The sequence below is a fragment of the Mesoplodon densirostris genome, chromosome 8, assembly GCF_025265405.1.
Source record: "Mesoplodon densirostris isolate mMesDen1 chromosome 8, mMesDen1 primary haplotype, whole genome shotgun sequence".
NCBI lineage: Eukaryota > Metazoa > Chordata > Mammalia > Artiodactyla > Ziphiidae > Mesoplodon > Mesoplodon densirostris.
In genome coordinates this window covers 84,257,871-84,281,335 of record NC_082668.1, presented here as the reverse complement: position 1 = coordinate 84,281,335, position 23,465 = coordinate 84,257,871, and the positions used below count along the sequence as shown (strand labels likewise).

Below are 23,465 nucleotides of genomic sequence, written 5' to 3'. Positions count from 1 at the left end.
AAAATACACACTAAGGTTTCAAATATGAGTCTGAACATACAAATATTATATTGATAATTTAAATTGAGTCTGAAGAGATTAAAAACATTACCATTCCTTATTACTGAGGGCTGAATTAATGTCTTCACAATGTCTAAGTTCTTGATCACTTTGATGACTGGAAAATCAGTCTAACTACCGTCTGACATTGGGTAAACAAACCTGCTGCATGAACTGAGTATCACAAACACACAGTCTCAGGCTGGATAAGCTGGGCAGTCAATAATTCCTGTGAATGTTTCTAACCAAATCCAAAGCAATAGCACATTTCTCAATGAATAGTATCTTTCCAGAACATCACTGAGACAGACGGCAAAAAGATTATTCTAGTGCTCTGCAGGCAGGGAAAAGCCATAAAACTAAAACTAAAAATGGGGCTTAAGAAAATCAGCATGACCTAATTAGGCAGAGGGACCAAAAATAAATTTGAGGGAGTCTGCCTTTCTTACGTTTTTTTCCACTAGAATTATTTTCTTTGGTTTTACACCGAAGCTTGGAGGAAGAAAGGGAAAGTCCAGGCATGTTTCCTGCCGGCATATGGATATGTATGCATATGTATGTGAATGTATGTATATATGTTACCCTGGCTATGCAGAGATAGAACAGGCCATGAGAAACCACTGGGGGTGGGAGGGGAATATTGGAAATGTCATTGTTAATGAGGAAGGTAGTAAACAAAGATTCTGCAGGAGAATAGAGATGTTTTTGAAAACTCACCAAGGCTAAAATAAACACAGAATTATTTGGTGCTGCTGATTTAAAGTCCATTGAAAAAGTGAAAGAAGGGGCTTCATGCTAAATCCTCATTTTCCAGTACCAGAAACTGCTTGATTTATTCACAAACAAAGATAATTTTTAAAGTTTCTGAATCATCCAGTTCCTTTTAATAAAATTAAATTGAGATTAGAAGGATAAGCTGTCTTCTACATCACCCTTATTGGTAAAGTCATGTATAAATGTCTTACATTTTTAAGGCAGTGTTAAATTTTAAGAATAGTAATTTATACAGCAATTTAGGTATTCTCTCTGTTGTGTTTGCTATGACATATATTCTCTCAAAACAGGTGAATCATTAGTAGCCATTTGGGAAACTGTTAGCAAATTTAGAAGACAGCATCATTGGTTAAGTTTTGTGACTTCTATGCCCATGTGGATAGAGACAAGCAAATCCAGAAAAAAAAGAGTAATTTCCTTTTAGAACTCAAAATAAGAGAATGGAGAGATAATGGTTTTGTTTTAAAATCATTATCCAAAAGTAACATATTTGGTACAAATATTTTCAATTTAAGCCAACAGTCTCACTTGAACCATAACTTGTTTTCCAAGTTATGTGCCCTTTCAGACCATAGCATTTAGGAGTGAAAGCCACCTACCAAAAAGAATCATTTGTCCTCTCCAGCATCAGGTTCTGCTCCTAGAACATTACAGTAACAAAGTCCACCTCACAGTACTACAGTGAAGATTAAATGAAGTGGTCATGCACTTAGTAGATTGCATATCAGAATTCTTAATCAGAAAAACTACTCTTTTATACTTAAATTTGCATTGTGGTCTTTAATAAAAATATCAAAACATATGTGTTCTCTGTAAACTTGATTACCTGTGTTTAAGAGCAAGACTATTCTAACCCAAAAGCAAATAGATTCTGTAATATTAAGACCTTTATTAAGTAGTTGTATCCCCCATCCCAATTCTTTTCTTCCTTGCTCTCTCCTCAGTCTCTATTAAGTATCCGTGGCTCCCTGTTTTCCCCACGACGCAATAGCAAAACAAGTATTTTCAGCTTCAGAGGTCGGGCAAAGGATATTGGTTCTGAAAATGACTTTGCTGATGATGAACACAGTACATTTGAAGACAGCGAGAGCAGGAGAGACTCATTGTTTGTGCCACACAGACACGGAGAGCGACGCAACAGTAACGTTAGTCAGGCCAGTATGTCATCCAGGATGGTGCCAGGGCTTCCAGCAAATGGGAAGATGCACAGCACTGTGGATTGCAATGGTGTGGTTTCCTTGGTGGGTGGACCGTCAGCTCTAACCTCACCTACTGGACAACTTCCACCAGAGGTGATAATAGATAATAAATTAGCTCTACTGACATTATACCTGGTCTACTGACAATTTAAAATAACCAAGGCCTGGGCATTTTAGCCTGTTACACCATCCTGCTTCCCCAAAATGAAAGTCCTTAAAAATAATATATGATTTATTGAATGGAAAACAATAGGATCTTTAGAACCAACTGAATTGTGTGGGACCATTAACTTTCAAATGCTTTAGGTTAAAAGAGCCCAGTTTTTAGAGACCGGGATGAAACTCATATCTGCAAATTCAGTAGACCTACCAGCACAAAATAATGGGCGCTTTGACAACCAAATTGCTATTATAGATGTTTGTTGACCCAGAATTATATAATAATCTATTCATATTCTGGAAATTTCATATACTTAAAATTAAATATTGTAATGACCAATATATTTATAATGGGCACTTTTCATACAACTGTCAATATTACAGTGACTCTAAAATGTTTTGATGTCTATTAAATGACTCTAAAGTGTTTTGATTTCTTACAGGATGGCATATAGAAATAACTAAAGAAATCTCAGGAAAGCACACACATTTCATTGTACATCTGTGTTTGTGCATGGAAAAAAATTGGCCCATATATGTCAATATTTTCAATATAGCCTCAAAGATAATAATTCAGCCTTAAGACTATATAATACTATTATTTGTTTTGGGGGAAGATTGATCTGATTATTAATCGTTGAGATAAGTTAAAATTCCTTGCATTTGAATGAAATGGAATAATATATGACTTTGGCATGCTTATGAAAATTTTCCCTGAAAATTCCAACAGGTAAACTAAAATATTTCTGCAACATAATGGCCTTATATAATTGCATCCAACTAGTAAATTCTTGTTTTAACCCTTTAGGGTACCACCTGTGATTTTTTAAAGTATTTACAACTTAATAATAAATTTAGTATTTTACTATTACTTGAAAATTGTTACTTGGGAAAACTGCACGTAGCATGCCTTTCCAGAGAAATGCTACGTTGTGTTGTATTATTCATTGAAAAGGGTGGTTTGAGCCAGCAGTGTTTGGTTTGCAGGGTACCACCACTGAAACAGAAGTCAGAAAGAGAAGGCTAAGTTCTTACCAGATTTCAATGGAGATGCTAGAGGATTCCTCCGGAAAACAAAGAGCCATGAGCATAGCCAGCATCCTGACTAACACAATGGAGGGTAAGAAGAAGGTCATGGGATAGTCAGCTTCCTATGATTATATACTTTATGGAACTATTATTTATTCCCATAGAATTACGAAAGTCAGTTACCCAAGATCAAAACTGTATAACAGACCTAAGTAGATAATATATGGAATACACTATTATCACATTGATTACAAAAACTAATATTGTCCTTATTTCTTTTTGATTCTGGTTCTCATCCGAAGAGTGATATTTCACCACTTGATACCTCATCAGTGAGGATTTATCCTTATGTTATATTATCCTTAAGCAATTAGAGTAAAAACTTGCCTTTTTAAGTTTTAGAAGCACAGGGAAACATCTCTTTCAAGCTTCAATCTGTTGTCCAGGCATGGAGGTAGTGATGGGGTGGGGAGGCATATGAATGAGTTGGAGGAATCAAAACCTGTGCTCCACTTCGACAGGGACCCTAAAAGAAGATTTTTTCCTCCATCTTCCACATACACAGAAGCAATTACGTTCCTCCAATGAACAGCTGACACAAATATTTGTTGATTTTGATACACAGGAATGGGCAGCAACTATTACGTCCTTGTTCATTCATTAAGTCCCCATTTCTTCAAGTTTGGAGGAATATTATATTAGTACTTCAATTTTATAAATCATTTACAAGTCATATTTAATATGAATTCTTTAGAAAACTTCAATTACATTTTGTACCTTATCCCATTGGTGTACTGGATATACAAATGGGCATATAATAATTGTAATAGGTTTCACCCGTTAAATTACTAGTGCCTTTTTAATATATTAAGCTAAAATTCTGAAAAATATGAGTAACTATGAATAACAGAACTAGATTTGGGTCTAAATCTATATTAAAAAGAAGGACATACTACATTCTCAGTGTGTGGAAGATCAATGCTGATGTGGAGACAGAGAGAGGAAAGAATGGGTCACACACATTAATAAGGATCACAGCTTTAGACAGTATTCTTAAAAAGGTCTTTCAAAAGAAACAATAATTGTTTGATATATTAATAATTCTATAAAGCTTACTTTAAAATTCTGTTTTGATAAAGAAAATATAGCAATTTAATGACCCATTACCTATTTAATAGGTAATTAAGTTAGTTTGAGGCAAAATATTAAATTCAAAGTATTTATTTTCTGTTTAATTAAAGAAGAAAGTCTATTTACTTGACATTTTTTATGAATATATTGTGAAAATATTTAATGGGATTGTCTTCTCAAGTCTGTTATACTAATATGAACTTCCAACCCCAAGTAGAAGCATCAATTTTATCAAATAATGTATAATCTACAACAATAATTTGTTTTTATTGTTATTTACTACTCTTACTCTTTATTGTTCCTCCAGAGCTTGAAGAATCTAGGCAGAAATGTCCACCATGCTGGTATAGATTTGCCAATGTGTTCTTGATCTGGGACTGCTGTGATCCATGGTTAAAAGTAAAGCATCTTGTGAACTTAATTGTTATGGATCCATTTGTTGATCTTGCCATCACTATTTGCATTGTCTTAAATACCCTCTTCATGGCCATGGAGCACTACCCAATGACTGGTCAATTCAGTAGTGTGTTGACTGTAGGAAACCTGGTGAGTTCATTTGATGTTTACTTATTTACTTTGTCAGGGATGGGGCAGATAGACCAAAGAAGAAATCCATTTGTGCTGTGTGAAACCCCCAAATTATACCCTCTTTCTTCATAGGAAGAAATATCTAAAGGAATATTGAAGGTATTCTCAGTGATAAGGTCTAGAATTCTGGTATAAGTGCTGACTACTGAGACCAACATCTGTGCTGACTGATCATGGTGTCTTACCCTTTGTAAACTTGTTAAAATCTTTACTGTCATTCTTGCTGGAAATATAGGCCCAGAGAAACAATGACATCTAATTCTGGCTTCACAAGCATGCAGTTTTAGCACACATAGCTTCTGAAGAAATCACGTTCTTTGAAGGGAATACATAAGGATTGATTTCTGTGCAAAAGAAGGCATAGTTGTTTCAAATTGAACTTCTTAATAAAATGCTTCAGTAGAATTCACAGAAGAGAAGAAATAGTTGATAAAAATGCATTTGTAATTTAGCCACATTTTTGGTTCAAGTTACTTGGGCAGACATCTGTGTATGTGTATGTTGACTTGTAAATTTCCTCCTAAATGTATATGAAGAATCTGAAATGGATGAACAAGTAAGAAAAGAATTTACATAGTTTATTAATCAAGACCTTCTTTTTTGGCACAAGACAGAAACAGAACTCAAACTAGCTTAAGAGGAAAGTAAAAAGACTGACTCATGGAATGGAAAGAAAAAGGTGAACTACCAAACCATATGAAGGGTAATTTTGCAATTGGGCTTCAGGATGGGCTTCAGGATATCCTTTAACCAAGGGACTGGATATAGCCCAAACATTCATTGCATCTTTTCTCTGTAGGTCAGGAACATCATCAGCCATAGCTCATTGGTTTTACATCTTGTAACCTCTGCACTGGAAAAAGACTGGATCTCTTTTTCAGTTCCAGCTCAGACTCTCGTGATAGGACTCTATTCGGCATAACCTGGGTCAGATGCTCACCTGTGGTTTCATCAACATTGGCGAGGGTGGAGTCATGTGAAAATGGCAGTCCTTAGGAATTACACAAGTGGAGGAACTATTCCCAACAGAAAGAAGAAAGCGAATACTGGGCAGACAGTTGCATAAATGTCTACTCCAATAAGAGAACTCAACTTCACTGCATTATAGAACACCCATCAGATTCTTGACACTTTCTTCATCTTTGACACCTGTGATACTGATTTTTTTGTCCAATTTATCCTTCATCGGAAGGAGATGATTTCTCCTTCATCTTTCCAATCACTCTATCTCTGCATCCTTGTCTGGACTTCTCTTCTTTTGCCTATTAAGGCTATGTTTTTCACTCAATATTACTATGTACTCAACAACTCTAGGTGTTATCTACAATTATGGTGTAAGTTGTGTTCCATTCCTGTATTTCCAACAGTTATGGATCATTGCTCCAGGATAACTTTAAACACAGTATGTGACATCTGAAATATCATCTTTCTCACAATTTACTGAAAGCCCTAAAAATCTCAATTTAGTCTTGTATTACCTCTAGTAGTAGCCTTCCAACTTCAAAGAGCCTTCCAGCTTCAAAGATAGCCATTTGACTTACTTTCTCTTTATTTCTTATTTATTTCTTATATATTCTTATATACAATTTTATATGAAGACCCATTATTTCTTTTTTCCAGGTGTCAACTTTTTTACTCCTATAACTACTATTAAAATCATATTTCTAGTACTCTGCACTCAGTATGCTTTCATCTTGCTAAAGTATCTATTGCCTATATTTGTGGTTCAACACTCTTACCTGGTTTTCAAAACTCCCTATCTGATTCCATCCTTTCTATACCAGCTTATTTTCCTTTGGTTCCTAACCAACCACCACCAGCCTTATCAGAACAGCCTTGTCACTATAACACACAAATGTTTATATGCTTACATATGGGATAGTATATCACTGTTCTCTACCTTCACATTTAAAGTATTCCAACTCAAATCACTTCATCTCAATTCTTCATATTCTTCAAGGTCCAACTGAAGCCTCATCCCCTCTAATATGATACTCAGCCCATATCAAACACACTTTTTCTTAATTCCTAATGCATTTGTGAATAGAACTTGGTTGAATATTAAACAAAATCCACTATAAATTACTCCATGGCAGAGCTCACATCCCATTTTTCTTTTGTATCTTGCAGAATGTTTAAACACATGGTTGTAGCTCGATAAATAACCAACTTGTTGTTTCCTACCCAAAAAGGCATCATGCATCTTTTCATAAAAGAACATGGGTTTGGAGTCAGGTGGAACTGGGTTTGACCTTACTAATAATGAAGCATCTGGACAAGTTTGATAAAAAATATGAGTCTTTGTTTTCTATTATTGAAATGGATATAATAATACTCATCTCCCAGAGTTGTTGTGAAGATCTAATGAGATAATGTGAAAACACGCAGCACTGTGCCTGGCATCTAGCACGTGCTCAATAAACAATTTCCTTCCTCTTCTGTATGCTATTAACCTTTCTTTGAAATACTGACGGAAAATAGTTCTGCTCTAGCTGCTGTATTTTTCCCAGGATGTTAGACAGTTAGGGAAGTTGAACAGTTAGGGAAAATTTTGGAAATTTGTCAGAGTGAAGCAGGAAACTGAGGTTTTATAGAATTTCAATGTTGAAGCAACTGAGTATGGAGGGACAGGATAAGAGACATTGGATTATAGGACAATCAAATGGAAAAGCACTAGACTAAAGCACTAAATCTGGGTCCAAATCCAGTTGTCCATGCTAAATATCTGGGTGGTCTTAAAAAAGTCACAAGTATTTCCTTCTCATGAGCACGATGTGTTGGACTAGATGTCCCTCATTCTAAAATCTGTAACTTTGAGTAGTGATGGAGATAATGAAGTAGGGAAGTGGGGTTCTACCACTCATTGACTGTTTGTGGTAGAACCATGCATAAGCTGAGCTTAGTGTTGGAAAAACGAGACTCTTGAAGACAGACGGTGTAGACGACAAAGAACAGACTTAACTATTCCTAACCTTAGGAATAAGAGAATGTGTAAACTGACTGTTACTATTGGCTAAAAGCTCATTATGAGTAGTAGTAATAATGCTGTATATCTGTAAAGTATTTCATAGTTTCGCATATCTTATTTTATATCTATAATAAGCTTTAAAATAAATATTTATATATGAAAAATTATATATATATATATAATATATATATACACAGAGAAAAAGAATATATTCCTTATAGCACGGGTACTTAGCTGAATTTGGATTTATATTATATTCCATGGATGGATGTTACATCGCCTATTTTGTGGGGAGTTTACAGTTTGCTCATTAAAATAAATTTAAAATTTCTATGGACTAGTTTATTACTATTCAAATGATTGCATATTGCCTTATAAATAAGGACATCGAGTTTTTTGGTTGAATTGATAACAAAAGAATGTTCCATAAAAGAGTTGTGGAACTTCCAGTCTTTACTTAGATCCATGTGCCTTTTTGTTTCCTCTTTCTGGAGCATATAAAAATTACATCACTTCCTGTTGATTGGACTGATCAAATTTGAGTATCAAGAGACCTCAAATCTCTATTGAGTTTCTCTAAGATGCTCTGTTTTGCTTTCATTTTTAAATTTTGTTTTAACCATTATAAAACCCACGCACTCATCTTAGGGATTCTATAAGCAAGGAATCTTCCATCAATCATAGTAGGTTAGATAACCTCTTCATCATACAAACATTTCCAGCTAACCTGTAACTTTTTCTTCAGGGAATATCGATAGAGATCTGTAACTCCTACACTAATTATTTTTCTTACTATAACTCTCCTAACCAGTGATTAGAGGTCCATGATATCCCTTTATTCTGCTAGACCTAGATGGGAGCTTAGAAAATGGTACCTGTTCTAAAAATCTTACAGGCTATTTGCAAATAAAAGTCTAAAGAAACATAATTAGCAAAATTATTTTAATTAAATTGTGTGGTGTAGGATATGAATTCAAAATCTCAGGAAAGGAACATGATAACTTTTTGAAGGAAAAAAATGGCTCGTTTATTGAAAGGTAAAACCCATGGGAGCCAAATTCTAGACCTCACCTGTGAAGCCTCTCGCATCAATGAAGAAGTGCTATTTGGCCATCTAACTCCTCTCCTAGTGTAATATAAAACTGCCTTCTCGTCTCTTTCTAACAACTACTAATAAAGCTCTTGTGTAACAATAATTGTGTGTACACTACAATTTGTAATAAAATTTGCTAAGCAATATAATACTGATAGAAATCCAAGAATATTAAACACAGACCTGATGAATCATCTCACTATCCTCATTTGACAGATGAGATAAAAGAAAATCATAAATGTTAAATGATGTCCCACCATTTTTCTTTAAATATATTTCAATTTCATCCTTCAAAAAAGAATCAACAACAACAAATATTTAAAGATACAAATCCAAAAGGCATGGGGATGATAAAACTAAAACCATTAAAACAAGAAGCTAATAATAGTAATGGAGCGAAAGGCAGCTACAGTTATATCAAATTCACTACAAAAGAGTGGAATGTCAGTCTGGACAAGAAGAGGTTCTGTGGAGCAAACTGATCAATATTCAAACCTGAGTCTTTAGAACTAACATTTCTATCTTTTTAATGTATGTATCAACAGAACTTTTCCTCTCTAAATAAATACTCAGTAAGGAAACATTTTTATCCCTGAACTGAGACCTTAAGCCCTAACATTTGATCATCCAAGCCCAGTGCCTCCCAAAACAAAATGCTTGAAATTTGTTTACTCTTGGTCCAGACTCCCAGGCTGATTCTCATCCCCATCTTTAGCACTTACACTTCTGCTGATTGACTTGTGTCATCACGTACAATAGTTTAGAAACTTTTCACTGAACTTATCTCCTCATTAAAGAAGCTGGCTTAGGAAGCCTATAGATGTATTGTTCATAAGAAATTTATCAGCCTAAATGAATTAGGTTTATGCAATCTCAGTTTGTATATCCTAATTAGTACTGCATTTTCAAAGCCTAGTACAACATCTAGTAAGTACTCAGCAATTTTTTATTAATGAATGAATGGCTACAGAAACATATAATCCAAAATTTCAAAAAACAAAAAGCTTCTTCAGAAGACAAGATATATTATAATTAGGCTAAGTCCAAACAATAAACATTCAGTATGTTTTTATTAATTGTCTTAGTCTTAAAAATTCTTCATGATAAAGAAATTCAAAGGCAGCAGAATGTATGTTTATAAACCATACATGGATTTATGTACATAACCATATACATATCAAGGGGTTGCAGTTCTCTGTGTTCTTAGCATTTTTTGATGGAGTTTTAAAATTTTATAAACATAAACATCATGATCAATAGCCTCAGTTGACCTTTGCTAGAATGAGAAAGATTTTTTCAAAACTCTTAATCACTGACAATGCTAAACTAGACTAAAATGTACGTAAAACAATCCCAATGATTTTTAGGGCCTAAATTGAAAGCATTTAAAGAGATAAATAGCTATGGCATTAAACTGCAAATTGTAATTAAAATGCTATTTTTAAAGAGAATTTCATGCTGGGATTAAATTTTAGATGAAAGAATGTAAGTTTAAGGTATGGGTTTTTTAAATGCAGGACATCTTCTAGTCATTTCAGAAGAGCTGAAAAGTTCACCTTATGATTTTCTGTAGGAAGAGATATTTGTAGATCATTTACCTGGATTGTTTCTAACTCAATTTAACTAATATATTTCTATAATCAGGCTGTTTATTTCAAATAGTAGCTGCTCCTAAAACTTTATATAAGAAATAAAATTCATATAAATCAGAACTTATTTTACATTCACCAGGGAAAAAATACCCCAGGGTAAGTCCTTCTATAAATGAAAAAAATCACTTTTTAATGTGCATTCCAGCATATCTGGATTTTCATGTACTAAGCTTGCTTGAATTACATTTTACTTCTATTTGAGTGAATGAATGATGAACTGAAGTTAAGCTATCTTTTCTGGTATGGGTATTTCTCTTAGGTCTATCTGTGATTGGGAAAATGAGATGTTAGCTGCAATTATACTTTGTAAGAGTAGAACAAGATTTCCTTTAATTAATATGATATTTTAGGAAACCAAATAATTTTGATACTGTTATTTTGACAAAGTTCCTTCAAGGTAAAGGCTGATTTACCTTGGTAAGTGGTAAGCTTGACTTTAGTCATAATATGCAGTTTTTACCTATAGTTAATATAATTGCTTTAAAAGATTTTTTGCAAGAGTAATTTCATAGCTCTTCATGTCCTTGGGCGTCTTAGCCTGTGGTTTTGAATTAAAAAACAAAACCATTTTCAAATAGACATTCATCCAGCCACTCAAATAATTTATTAATCCTAATTTTGGGTGTATGCATACTGAGAATGTTCTCCTGATGCTTTCAATTAAATCTGCAGTTCCTTGCTCTACTTATCCATTTACCTTAATTCTGAGGCATAAATCCAGAAATAATTATTATAAAACATTTGTGGCAAACTCACTCTTATTTCAGGAATGTTTATAAAATTATAGAAATAAGGTGGTGTCCCTTAAAAAAATAAAAATCAAGAACAAAATATGTTTTTTACCAATTTCAAGTAATTTTTGAGTGACTTCCAATAATACATAAATTGTTCTTATTGCAATACTTAAAAAAAATTGGCTGTGATTATGGTAGAAGCATAGGGTACCAAAAAAGGCAATAATTCAGTAGCTATTATTTAGTATCAGATTTCAAATGTGGACAATGTAATGTTTTCAAATCAGCATTGTCTTGGAAATCTAGCAGATTCATTAACTAACACAAATCCACTTAAAATATTCCCCTGAAAAAATGCTAAACTTCTATATCCATTTGTCACATTTCTTCACTTTAAATTTTAGATATTCTTACTCATAACTGTTTAACCTTCTTTACAAATTCTTAGAGTGTCAAAACTTTTTCAATGCTTGTGAAGTACTGATCTCTATTTTACTTTAGGTCTTCACCGGGATCTTCACAGCAGAAATGGTCCTCAAGATCATTGCCATGGATCCATATTATTATTTCCAAGAGGGCTGGAATATCTTTGATGGAATTATTGTCAGCCTTAGTTTAATGGAGCTTGGCCTGGCAAATGTGGAGGGACTGTCTGTACTGAGATCTTTCAGACTGGTATCTGCATAGACTATGTTTATATTCTATCTTTCATTGGCAAAATACTTATTTCAAAAATGAATTAATGTGTATAGTTTTTAATAGTTTTTTACCTCAATGATATTTTAAACTTAAACCAGTATGTGTGATATTCTAAGAAAATATATAAATGTTCTCTTTAAAGCTGAGTGTGGGGCCTCCCTGGTGGCGCAGTGGTTGAGAGTCCGCCTGCCGATGCAGGGGATACGGGTTCGTGCCCTGGTCTGGGAGGATCCCATATGCCGCGGAGCGGCTGGGCCCGTGAGCCGTGGCCGCTGAGCCTGCGCATCCGGAGCCCGTGCTCCGCAACGGGAGAGGCCACAACAGTGAGAGGCCCGCATACTGCAAAAAAAAAAAAAAAAAAAAAAAGCTGAGTGTGACTGTTTATCAAGAATGATGAAAAATGGTTGAAACACTTCATAATAATTAACTATGTAAGGCACATTTAAAAACACACATGTGCTTCTAAAATTATGTTTTAAATTCATTAAAAAAATTTTTTGCTTTAAAGTCTATAAAGAAATATAAATAAAAACTTTATACCCAATTAATCTTATCTTTTTATCAACCTTACTTATATTAGTGGTAACTACTTTAAAGGAATATGTGGGAAAATATTTGATCCCATTAGCACTTTAGACAACGGTATAACAAATTTTTTTGCATTTAGCAAAAAAAATTATTTAAAAATATGCAAAACTTTATTGGAAATTAAGTAAAATGTATTTTTCAAATTGAAAAGAAGCTTTTCCTTAAGTTTATCAAATTAGTTTTACTTTTATATTATAAATGTCCATTAAAAATATATAACATACTTTTAATATTTCTTTTTACTCTCTAAAATATAGTTGGAGGTGACATTAGCTTGCTAAATTCACAAATGTCTGTAATCAAAGTATTAATTTGTTTTTGTGGATATATCTGTTGATGAATCAGAAATGTTTTATCATTTCTGAAATATTTTCTCTCTCTTATATTTGCACTTAAATGATATTATGATTTGATTTACAATTCCAGTATTATTAACACTTATTTCTGGATTTGAATTTTAGTATAGTTTGAGATTTTACATTCCTCAGAGGTGGGACTACAATATAGTATCATACTGATAAAATGATGTCTAACTAACTTTTTAAATTATATTGTGACTACTACTAAGAGTATATTTTCACTTGATTACAGCTTCGAGTTTTCAAGCTGGCAAAATCCTGGCCCACCCTGAATATGCTAATTAAGATCATTGGCAATTCAGTGGGGGCTCTAGGTAACCTCACCTTGGTGTTGGCCATCATTGTCTTCATTTTTGCTGTGGTCGGCATGCAGCTCTTTGGTAAGAGCTACAAAGAATGTGTCTGCAAGATATCTAGTGACTGTCAACTCCCACGCTGGCACATGAATGACTTCTTCCACTCCTTCCTGATTGTGTTCCGAGTGCTGTGTGGAGAGTGGATAGAGACCATGTGGGACTGCATGGAGGTTGCTGGCCAAACCATGTGCCTTATTGTTTTCATGTTGGTCATGGTCATTGGAAACCTGGTGGTACGTATGTATTACAAGCGCTCATAATTAAGAACAAGATCAGACAGTGGCTAGGAAGGTGGCCTGATGCAGCAGACACATCTGGTTTTATCATCAACAACCTAGACTCAAATACCAGTACTAGCACTCTGAGCATGGGCAAGTTGTTTAACTTTTCTCAGCCTAGAATTCCCCGACTATGAAACTGGAATAACAAAACTGAAATCCTATAGTTTATGTGAGGATTACATGAGGTATACCCGTGACAGTCCAGGGACAAAAATATTAGTTTTTAGTTTTCCTTCTTCAAAAAAAATGTTTTTATCAAGACTAGCTTTGTCCTAATATTATTTTTTAAGGCCTGAATTATTTTTTATTCTATTATTTTGATGAGATAATGATCTCCAGTAATTCTAAACAAAAAAGACTATTGAAACTGTATTGAAACTGTTCTTTACACATACATAGTTCATATTGTTTACTTACTCAGAGGCATAAGTTGCATATTACCAAATTTTGAAGACAAATTTCAATGAAATAGTGTATTATATTTTAGCTATGTATTATAATTATCCAAACAACTTGGAAGTATATTCTTCCCTGAATTTGCTTTATTAAAGGAAAATAAATTATTGTGGTTTAAGTTATGCACATGTATAAACACTGACCAGATTTAAAAGACTTACTTTTAGCTCTGACTTAAAAGCACTAATATAGAAGCACAATTTGTATGTTTATGTGTTTTAATGCTTACATTTTTCAATCATGTGTGGTCAGAGTGTTTCTTTATGCTATCATACTGAACCTTTCCTTTGAGAAGTACATTTCAAATGAGACTGCTTAAAAGAATGTTTGTGGGATACCTGTGGACATGCAATTTTTTTCAGAATAGTAAATAAGGAAGCTCTAGATTCTGAACAAATCTGATATAAAAATAAGGCAACAAACTGGGGTTCTGGCTTAGCATGAGTCTTCCTACCATGTAACTTTTTTTGAAACTCAGTAACTACATTTCAAGCTAAAAATATTCCTATAAATAAATTTTCTTTTGCATCAGTTATAATGAATTCTGTTATTCATATTTTATCAGTTAATTGGTTAATATTTTTTCCCATGTATCCAAATGATACACTGAGATTTCTTCATATTTTCTGCAAAAAAAAAAAAAAAAGGAAAAAGAAAAGTAATTTACATTATATGGGTCCAGCCTAAACCCTGGAATAATTTTAGACTTCTCTCCATCTGTTGAACTATTTGGACACATATATTTCAAAGTATACTGATGAGAAATGTGTTAAACCTTTTATAATTTGCCTTTAGTAATTTCTGCTGCTATAAAAGTTTGTGGTCATTGGACAATGGAATTTGTATTTCAAGTATGTTGTTTTAACACATATCCATCAGGCTATTAAATAAATAAATTCATTATTTACACACATGAAGCTAGACATTCCCTAGACAAACTGGTAAAATGCAGTAAAATGACTAAAATGAAAATATCTTTTTTTCTCATTGGCCAAAACCACAAAAATGGGATTTTTGTCTTTTCACTGGCAACCCTGAGTAGACACAATTTAAATCTTAGAACCTCCAGTTTCCTGTTGTCCTTCTCGGTTTGAAAGGAAGGGTGCTTGTTTTACCATTTTGCCCTTAGAGCAGGTAGAAGATTTCAGGTTCTTTAAATGGTGTGTGATTAAGACAAGGTTTCTGAAATACAGTAAGCATTCAAGAAGCAGTTGTTGAATAAATTTTAGCAAAGATCTATGAGTTCCCTGTTTAAGCTATTATGTTTATGCATACTTCAATATTAATACAGCAAAATTTTCTTTTTTTCTTTTAGGTTCTGAACCTCTTTCTGGCCTTATTGTTGAGTTCATTTAGCTCAGACAATCTTGCTGCCACTGATGATGATAATGAAATGAATAATCTCCAGATTGCAGTAGGAAGGATGCAAAAGGGAATTGATTATGTGAAAAATAAGATACAGGAGTGTTTCCAAAAAACCTTTTTCAGAAAGCCAAAAGTTATAGAAATCCATGAAGGCAACAAAATAGACAGCTGTGTGTCCAATAATACTGGGATTGAAATAAGCAAAGAGCTTAATTATCTTAAGGATGGGAATGGAACCACCAGTGGTGTAGGTACTGGAAGCAGTGTTGAAAAATATGTAATCGATGAAAATGACTATATGTCATTCATAAATAATCCCAGCCTCACTGTAACAGTGCCAATTGCTGTTGGAGAGTCTGACTTTGAAAACTTAAATACTGAAGAGTTCAGCAGTGAGTCAGAACTAGAAGAAAGCAAAGAGGTAAGAATGCTTTTAAAGTTTTTCTTGCCTTTCCTATAAAAACCATGCACCACAGTTACTTAAGTGTTTTTATTGTGCTTATATGCATTATTAAAAAGTGTACTGAAAGCCATATATACAGTAATGTTGGAAAATTATGAGATATTCTTTTTTGAGAATTCCATCCATTGAAATTCCAACTTTCCACAGAAAATCATCATTCTGAATAATTAGTATATTCATCTTCTTGATAGCTTGAAAGTCTGATTAAAAAATGTGGCCTTCCAAAAACCAGATTTTATTTAATACATTCTATTCTACATTAGATTATGCTCTTTAGAAAAAATAACAATGAACCATATTTTATTGATCATTGTTAAAGTGTTATCTCCTTACTTTCTATAATATATTAAGTTTTGCTATGGTTATTTTTAATGTGAAAGTTTTGTGTAGTTTTTGTTCTCCTCTAAACCTTTTATTGCCTATGATAAGAGTATTATTCATTTATTAAAATTTTACACATATTAGGAAATTAAAAGTAGTACTGATTACATTTTGCCCAGTCAAGGATGAGCAAATCTATAAGGTCTTCCAGATTAACTTGGAAATAGTAAGAACTATTTAGAAAAACTCTACTTAAGGATTACAGTTAAACTGTAGACTGAAAAGCTGTTCTTACTGTCATATTACTACTTATTTAAAAGAAAAGAAAGGAAATTGTTCCTCCTGTAGGATTAAAATTCATAGGATCCTATGATAGTAGCTTAGTGGTATTAATTCTGCAATTCTGCATTGTGGAAAACAGGATTAAATTTTTTACTATTATTTATTTATAGACTTCTGATATACCAGTAGGAAGTTAAGTCTAGCACAGGGTTATAAAAGACAGGTTTTAGCATGAGGGTATAAATATTGACACCATAGGAATCAGACAAATGATGTCTGATTCTGTGAGCATATTTGCATATTTTGGAACCTTCTTTTTTTAGTAATGTGTCAACAGAATTTGTATAAGTAGTAAGTAGCTGACAGTGTCACAACTGATAGCCTCCTGATCCTTTTTTTCAGGTATTTCAGAGCTTCTGAGATATATTATAATGGTAAATTTGAAAATATTTTGAAAAAGGTAAAAATACATACAAAATGAGGTATAACATTCTTTCTCCGAAATTCCACTCAAAGTCTACTTAGAGAGTTCAATTCTAATTTATGTGTTGCTCATTCTGGTCAAATAAGAATTCAATTCTAATTTTATTTTCCATCACTTGACATAAATTTATTTAAGAAAATCATCAATTAATTAACAGGCATTTATTGAGCACTTTTGTGAATTCAGCACTCTGCTGGATACTAAGGGTAAGGAAGAGTTAAAGAAGAGATTCATAACATAACCCCCTTCAGGGAAATCTCAGCATCTTTGAGGAAGCTAATACTAACTCACAAAATTATTAAAAACCTATTAAAAAGTTTAATCCTGTAGGACTGAATACAAGATTATACAAGTATTGAGAGCAGCAAGAACATAGCAAAATGTTAAACAGAAGAGATAAAATTAAAGTAGGCCTCAAAATGTGGGTCAAATACATGAACAGAAAGCAAAAAGCAGAAACTTACTAAACAAAAGCCAGAGTTTAGAGTGAGCTTAGTATTAAGGTGCAGCAGTGAAATAATCAGCATGTATAAAGTATTGGTTGAAAAGACTGGAAAAATACTTATGGGTGAGTAAGGTAGTTTCAGATTATACAGTCTTTGAAGTAAGTCAAGGAGCTTGGAATTGGCTGCATAGTCTATAAGGTGCTATTTGTTCTGAAGCAGGTGAAAAGCAATAGGAAAGTGATGTTTTAGGAAAATTTATTTGATAGCAATAAGTAAAACTGTTTAGAGTGAGAACTGTTATCTTGGGGAATGTGGTAACAATCATTTGATAATAATGAGGTGACAGAATTCTGGGCTAGGGTAATAAGTATGGGAACTGAGACTAACTGGCTTTTGACCACCCTAGTAAAGAATCTGAGAAATTGGGAAAATGGTGATGCAACTGTCTGAAATGGCCTTTTTAAGAAGGTTACCAGGTTTATGGGGGAAGAGAAAGAATTCAATTGGGACATACTGAATTAGAAGTGGGATATAGTGAGAACGAGAGACTGAATGAGCAGTCAGGGTTTAAAAATAGATTTAATAACACAGATTTCATAATTATCTGATTCCTTGAAAATAGAGGAGTTCCCCAAAGAAGTAATTACAAAGAGAAAATAAGGGAAGACTAGGGACAAGACTAGCTTGGGGTCAAGAAGAGATAGAAAAGCCAAAGAGGTAGAGAAACATTTGCTATGTTAACATCATAGGTTTCATCTCACTGCACTCATGGAAATGATATATCTTAATTTCTTTTTACCAAAAAGTTGGTTTCCAGAATACTTCAAAAACTCACTTTGTTATAGAGCAGAAACTAACACAACATTGTAAAGCAGTTATACTCCAATAAAGATGTTAAAAAAAAAAAACTCTATGATGTCCACAGATATTTCAAATTATTGCTTTAGGAGAATACTACCTCATTGTCATGTCTTTTTTTTAATGACTAAAAAATCATAAATTTGGAACAATGAGATACAATGTCTTCATTTTCAAGTCCTTGAAAACATTTTATTATCTGAACAAAAATTCTTTATTGGGCGATTTTTTTTTTATAATCATCTGTCCTCTTCCAAGCTAGTTTTGGATACATGGAATCCAATTACAGAATGTAATAAAATTGTTTAAAGTGTACAGATATATTAGAGGGAAAATACTTAAAAGTAAATATAAAATTTAAAGTTTTATAAAGCTAGGATAAAATTTCAAATTATTTTGCACAGTAAAATTAAATTCAGCAATAAGTTTTATGTGGATGATTTTTAAAATTAGTACCAGAAAAACCTTGAAAGAATAATAGGGCAATTCTCACGTATGGTCACACAAAGTTTAAAAGTACAGTTGACCCTTGAACAACACAGGAGTTAGGGGTGTCAACCCTACATCCAGTTGAAAATCCGGGTATAATTTACAGTTGCCCCTCCACATACATGATTTCGTATCTGCACTCCCACATCTGCAAATTCAGCCAACTGAGGATCCTGTAGTACTGTAGTATTTACTATTGAAAAAAATCTGTGTGTAAGTGGACCTGCACAGTTCAAACCTGTTTCGTCCAAGGGTCAACTGTACACTGTTTTCAAAAATAAAAGTAAAAATCAGCATTATAGAATAGATTTAAATAAATTCCAGCGAAGTTCAGTTTTGATCTGAAATTTCTGAAAACTGCTGGCATTGAACACAGGTCACGTGTCAGATTCACATTTATGTTGGCTGGGTTGTTCTTTTTTATTAGCTATTGCACACACACACTCATACACACACACACACAAATTAAAAATAACATATCCATAAAGTGGCATATTGGTTCGCGCTTCTTAGTTTTTTGAACACAAGTAGAAAAAGAACATTGGGCTGTGCTTTGGGGGACACAAAATATCCTTTCTCTTTGCTGACAAAGTGAAAAATCATACAAGTTAAACCTAACAGAATGATACATTTCAAAAGAAAGAAAGAAAGGAAGAAAGAAAAGAAAAAAAATTTGCAACACATTTCTGCTTTAAGAAGAGGCAGTAAATTAATCATTAATTTAGATAGTATTTGAAAACTCTACCTACTCTATTCCTTCCATTCATTTTCAAAATATCTAGCTATACCGCAGTTGGGGAGAAATGATCTCTAGAAGTTTTTAGAGATATAAATATGAATTACTGTTATTATATTACATAATACATATTTTATATATGTGTATCTATTATATGCACCAGTAACATAAACAGACTGGTATGGAAATGAACATAAAGTTTTGCATGAAAAAAATTTTAAGGAAATTGAAGGCATGGATTTCAAAATAGTGATCCTTTTATTTTGTAAAAGCTTGGAATTATACATACCTTGTGACAAGATATAATGTAGAATTTTGTTTTTATATAAACATGATTTCTTGACATTTTTATATAATTATGGATTTTTTACAATTTAGTTCTTAAAAGGTTTCATTGTCTTCCCAGGTGAAGGATATAGAATAAATGCTCTTAAGAAGCATATTTGAAGTTGAATTCCAAAGCTCAATCTAGGAATATCATACTGTGACCTTCACTGCTTACCATTCTTACTTCTCACAGGGGTAAAATCAAGCTGGAGCCTTCAAGAATGAAACTCTGGTGTTTTTTAACCAGCCAGAGGCTCGTGCCACCACTTTTACCCAGGTTACCCAAGCAAGTTGTACATGTACAATCACTTTCTAAATAAATTTTGACTGGCCTGCATGCTACTCAGCTACGTTCCTTCCCCTGCCATGGCAAGGAAGTGCTAGACGTGCCCAGCTGCTCTCTGCTGAATCGTGTGACACATCACAGCATGGTCAGGCAAGACGGGCAGTCCCAACACCATACTTGATTCTGTTAATGATTTTCCAGTTTAGTCTGTTTAGGCTTTTAAAAGCAATAATTGCATGCTCTATAGGATTTATATCTATTTTAAAACATGATAGAAATGTTTAAAGTTCAAAATAGTTAAGAACTTGAGAGGATGCATTTTTTTTGCTTTTATTTCATTAAAATAAGACCACAACTTTTTGTTGTTGTTGATTCAGCCCTTATAAGTACACTGTATTACCAAAATGAGCCTCACAGGGTTTGTTTGATAGTGTTGCCATTTTCAGATCATTATATTCAGATCTGTGAATATAATTTTCAACCCATCCAATTCATGTGCTCCAGATAGAAATGTTTGCTTTCATGTTTTGGGGGAAAGCCTCCATTAAAAAAAAAAAAAAAAGAGTAAGGTTATCATGAGATTTTGGATATGAAGGGCCATAGTCTGTATACATTTGGGCACCACATATCTTGGATTTTCATGTAGTTTGGGGAAGTTGTTAAGTCATGTGTCTGCCAAACCCTAAGTGATCACTGTAATTAAAAAATTAAAAGCATCATGATACAGGGTAGGAAAAGTTCATTGCATCTTAATATTAAGTAATTGGTTCAGTGTACCCATTTTGTAAAATTTCCCTGATCTACATTAATTTCTCCCTAAATGTTCTACCCAAAACTGAGCAGGCAAAAAAGAGACTTGGAAAATTTCCTACTTTGGATTATTAATTATTGATTATAGGTTTATGAGGAGTAAAGGATATCTCCAAAAATTGCTGTAGGTTTGTGGATGAAATAAATCTTTAGTTTATTCTCTTGACTCAACTTTCTCCTGTTACTGGAATCACAGCCAGAGTGAGTGTTCCTGTTTGTTTTTGGGCACACCACACGGCTTGTGGGATCTTAGTTCCCTGACCAGGGATCAAAGCCGGGTCCACAGCAGTGAAAACCTGAGTCTTAACCACTGGACCGCCAGGGAATTCCCCAGAGTGAGTGTTCTTGAAGGCAAATTAAAAAGCAAAAGTGAAAAGTTCATGAGTATTAGCAGTTTTCAAGGCTTTTGGTGAAAAAAAAAAAAACCTAATTAGAGCTTGGGGTTTGTCTGTAGGTTTAATTTATATATACTCTCTTCTTCTTTAGGGATAACTGAGAATTAGCTGTAAAATGAAACAAATTCAGACATAAAATTATAAATAAAATTTTTTTTTAAATACAGCCCCTGGTGATTTATGTAATTTTACTTAAAATGACTTTTTAGTTTTAGGAGTAAAAGAAGATTATTAGTCATTGAAGAAAATCTGATTATTTTTTCTTCACAAGCAGGGCAGAATTAAATGGTACTGGAAAATTATCTTTTACACCATGTTTATAACAGGATTCCCTCTTTTTCAAAGCCAATATGGAAACTTTGAAAATGATGCTTGACTAAGGTCCCAAGCACGTACCCTTCTAGAAAAGGCCCTGTGCTCCATTTTCAGAATCTGGAGAGCAATGGGAGAATACCTCTAGCTTCCCATTTCTGTTACGTTCTCAGTGTCTTCCAAATGCTCTCTGAGAAACTGAATGTGACACAACTCTTTCAGAGGCACAGATGGGAGTGTGAATAGCCATTTAAAACCTATCTCGACCTTTAGAGAATGGTTTTGCTGCTTCAGTGTACTTCTGCTGAAATAAAAATTAAGGCAAGTTTAGATGAAAATTTTTGTATTATCTTCTTAACATAAACCAGCTTTTTCTTTTGCCTGCTGGATGTCCTTTTACCTTATTCTTCAACTACCATATAATTATTGTCAGTTTCCTATATTATGTTCATAGTAAGGCTCTTTTAAAATAAAAGGTGCATCAGGGGTGTTACACATTTAAAATATGTTAAGGCCAAACTAAATAGAGATGGGCTATTGGTTTTAGTCGCGTTCTTCCTGCCTTGGATATGCAGCCCAGTGACCTCACTGTGTGGCTACCTGTCCTTCAAATGAAATATAAGTCAAGATATGGATATGCATATCCAAAAGATCAGACTAAGGCCCTGATAGATTGTGTAACCAAAACATTTTCTTCTTTTATTTTCAAGACAAAACCCAGAAGTTTTGAAAGAAATGGCTAGATTTTAAAGGCAGTCTGTAATGGCTGAATCTTTTATTTTTGCCTTTTGAATCAATAGCAGTTTGTGAGTCAAACATTTGATAGCTGACTGAAAATAAATGAAATGTGAGCGCATTTCGGTGGAAGTAGGCCAGTTGCTAACATTCTCTTCCATTTCTGAAAGTTAAATTTCACTATTTAATTGGATAAAAATTGAGCAATATTCGCCATAAGGGGGGATTTCTATATAAGTTCATGTTATCGGGGGAAAATGGCCTTTTTGGGTGCTGATTCTGTCATTTCTTACAAGTAGTATTTGCAGCTAACCTTGAAAACTTCACATTCAGGTACCATGTCTTTGAGAACATGGTTCTTGGACCAGCGTGCGGCTTCCACAGCATTGCGCCGGGCTTCTGCTACAGCCAGGCATGCTTCCTGTGGCTGAATTAGGCCTGGAGAATGTTGCATCTTCAAATCTGCTTTCCAGTGTGCATTTGTAGAGCATAAGTCATCATCCCTCTGTAGACTCAGTAGTTTCTACAAGGGATGGAAGAATCTAGCCTTAAGTGCCATAAAATATTGGACGGATAGGGAGAAAACAGTACAAGAAAACAAGTGATGAGCTTGTACTATGTGGTTTTATATGGAAGCTTTCTACTATTATGCCTATATACCTGATTACATTTTTATAACTACTTCAGAACAAGTATTAATTTTAGTTATTTAGTATAGTCATCAAGTTCCTTAATGTGGAAAATTTCATTTCAGGTTTCTTTTTTTTTATCATTTTAGTAGCACAGCTATGGCAATTTAAAGAAAGTAAGTTATTCTTTCTATTTATCATCAGTCACCTGCTTTTAAATCAGTTATGTGTTTTTAAATAAAATTTGGAAGTCATTTTGGTATGGCTATGATAAAATGTATGACAAACTACCCTCTACCAGAATATGAATGCCAAAGTGTTGAACTTAATTAGAAATGTTTAGATTACAAAGATAGTATTATATCCATGTATAGGATTTTAAATGCTTAAGTAGTATTCTAGGATATAAATTTCAAAATTTA

The 23,465-nt window shown here is 33.5% G+C and overlaps 1 protein-coding gene across 1 annotated transcript in view; it reads left to right on the top strand.

The window, feature by feature from the left end:
* The window catches only part of LOC132495364 (sodium channel protein type 3 subunit alpha-like), a 114,398-nt gene that overhangs the window by 63,742 nt on the left and 27,191 nt on the right, over positions 1–23,465 (top strand). Inside the window, exons 13-18 of the mRNA XM_060107220.1 lie at positions 1,758–2,105; positions 3,159–3,291; positions 4,639–4,877; positions 11,868–12,041; positions 13,245–13,601; positions 15,421–15,891. Of these exons, the coding sequence (XP_059963203.1) occupies positions 1,758–2,105; positions 3,159–3,291; positions 4,639–4,877; positions 11,868–12,041; positions 13,245–13,601; positions 15,421–15,891 (1,722 nt within the window). The remainder of the gene's footprint in view (positions 1–1,757; positions 2,106–3,158; positions 3,292–4,638; positions 4,878–11,867; positions 12,042–13,244; positions 13,602–15,420; positions 15,892–23,465) is intronic.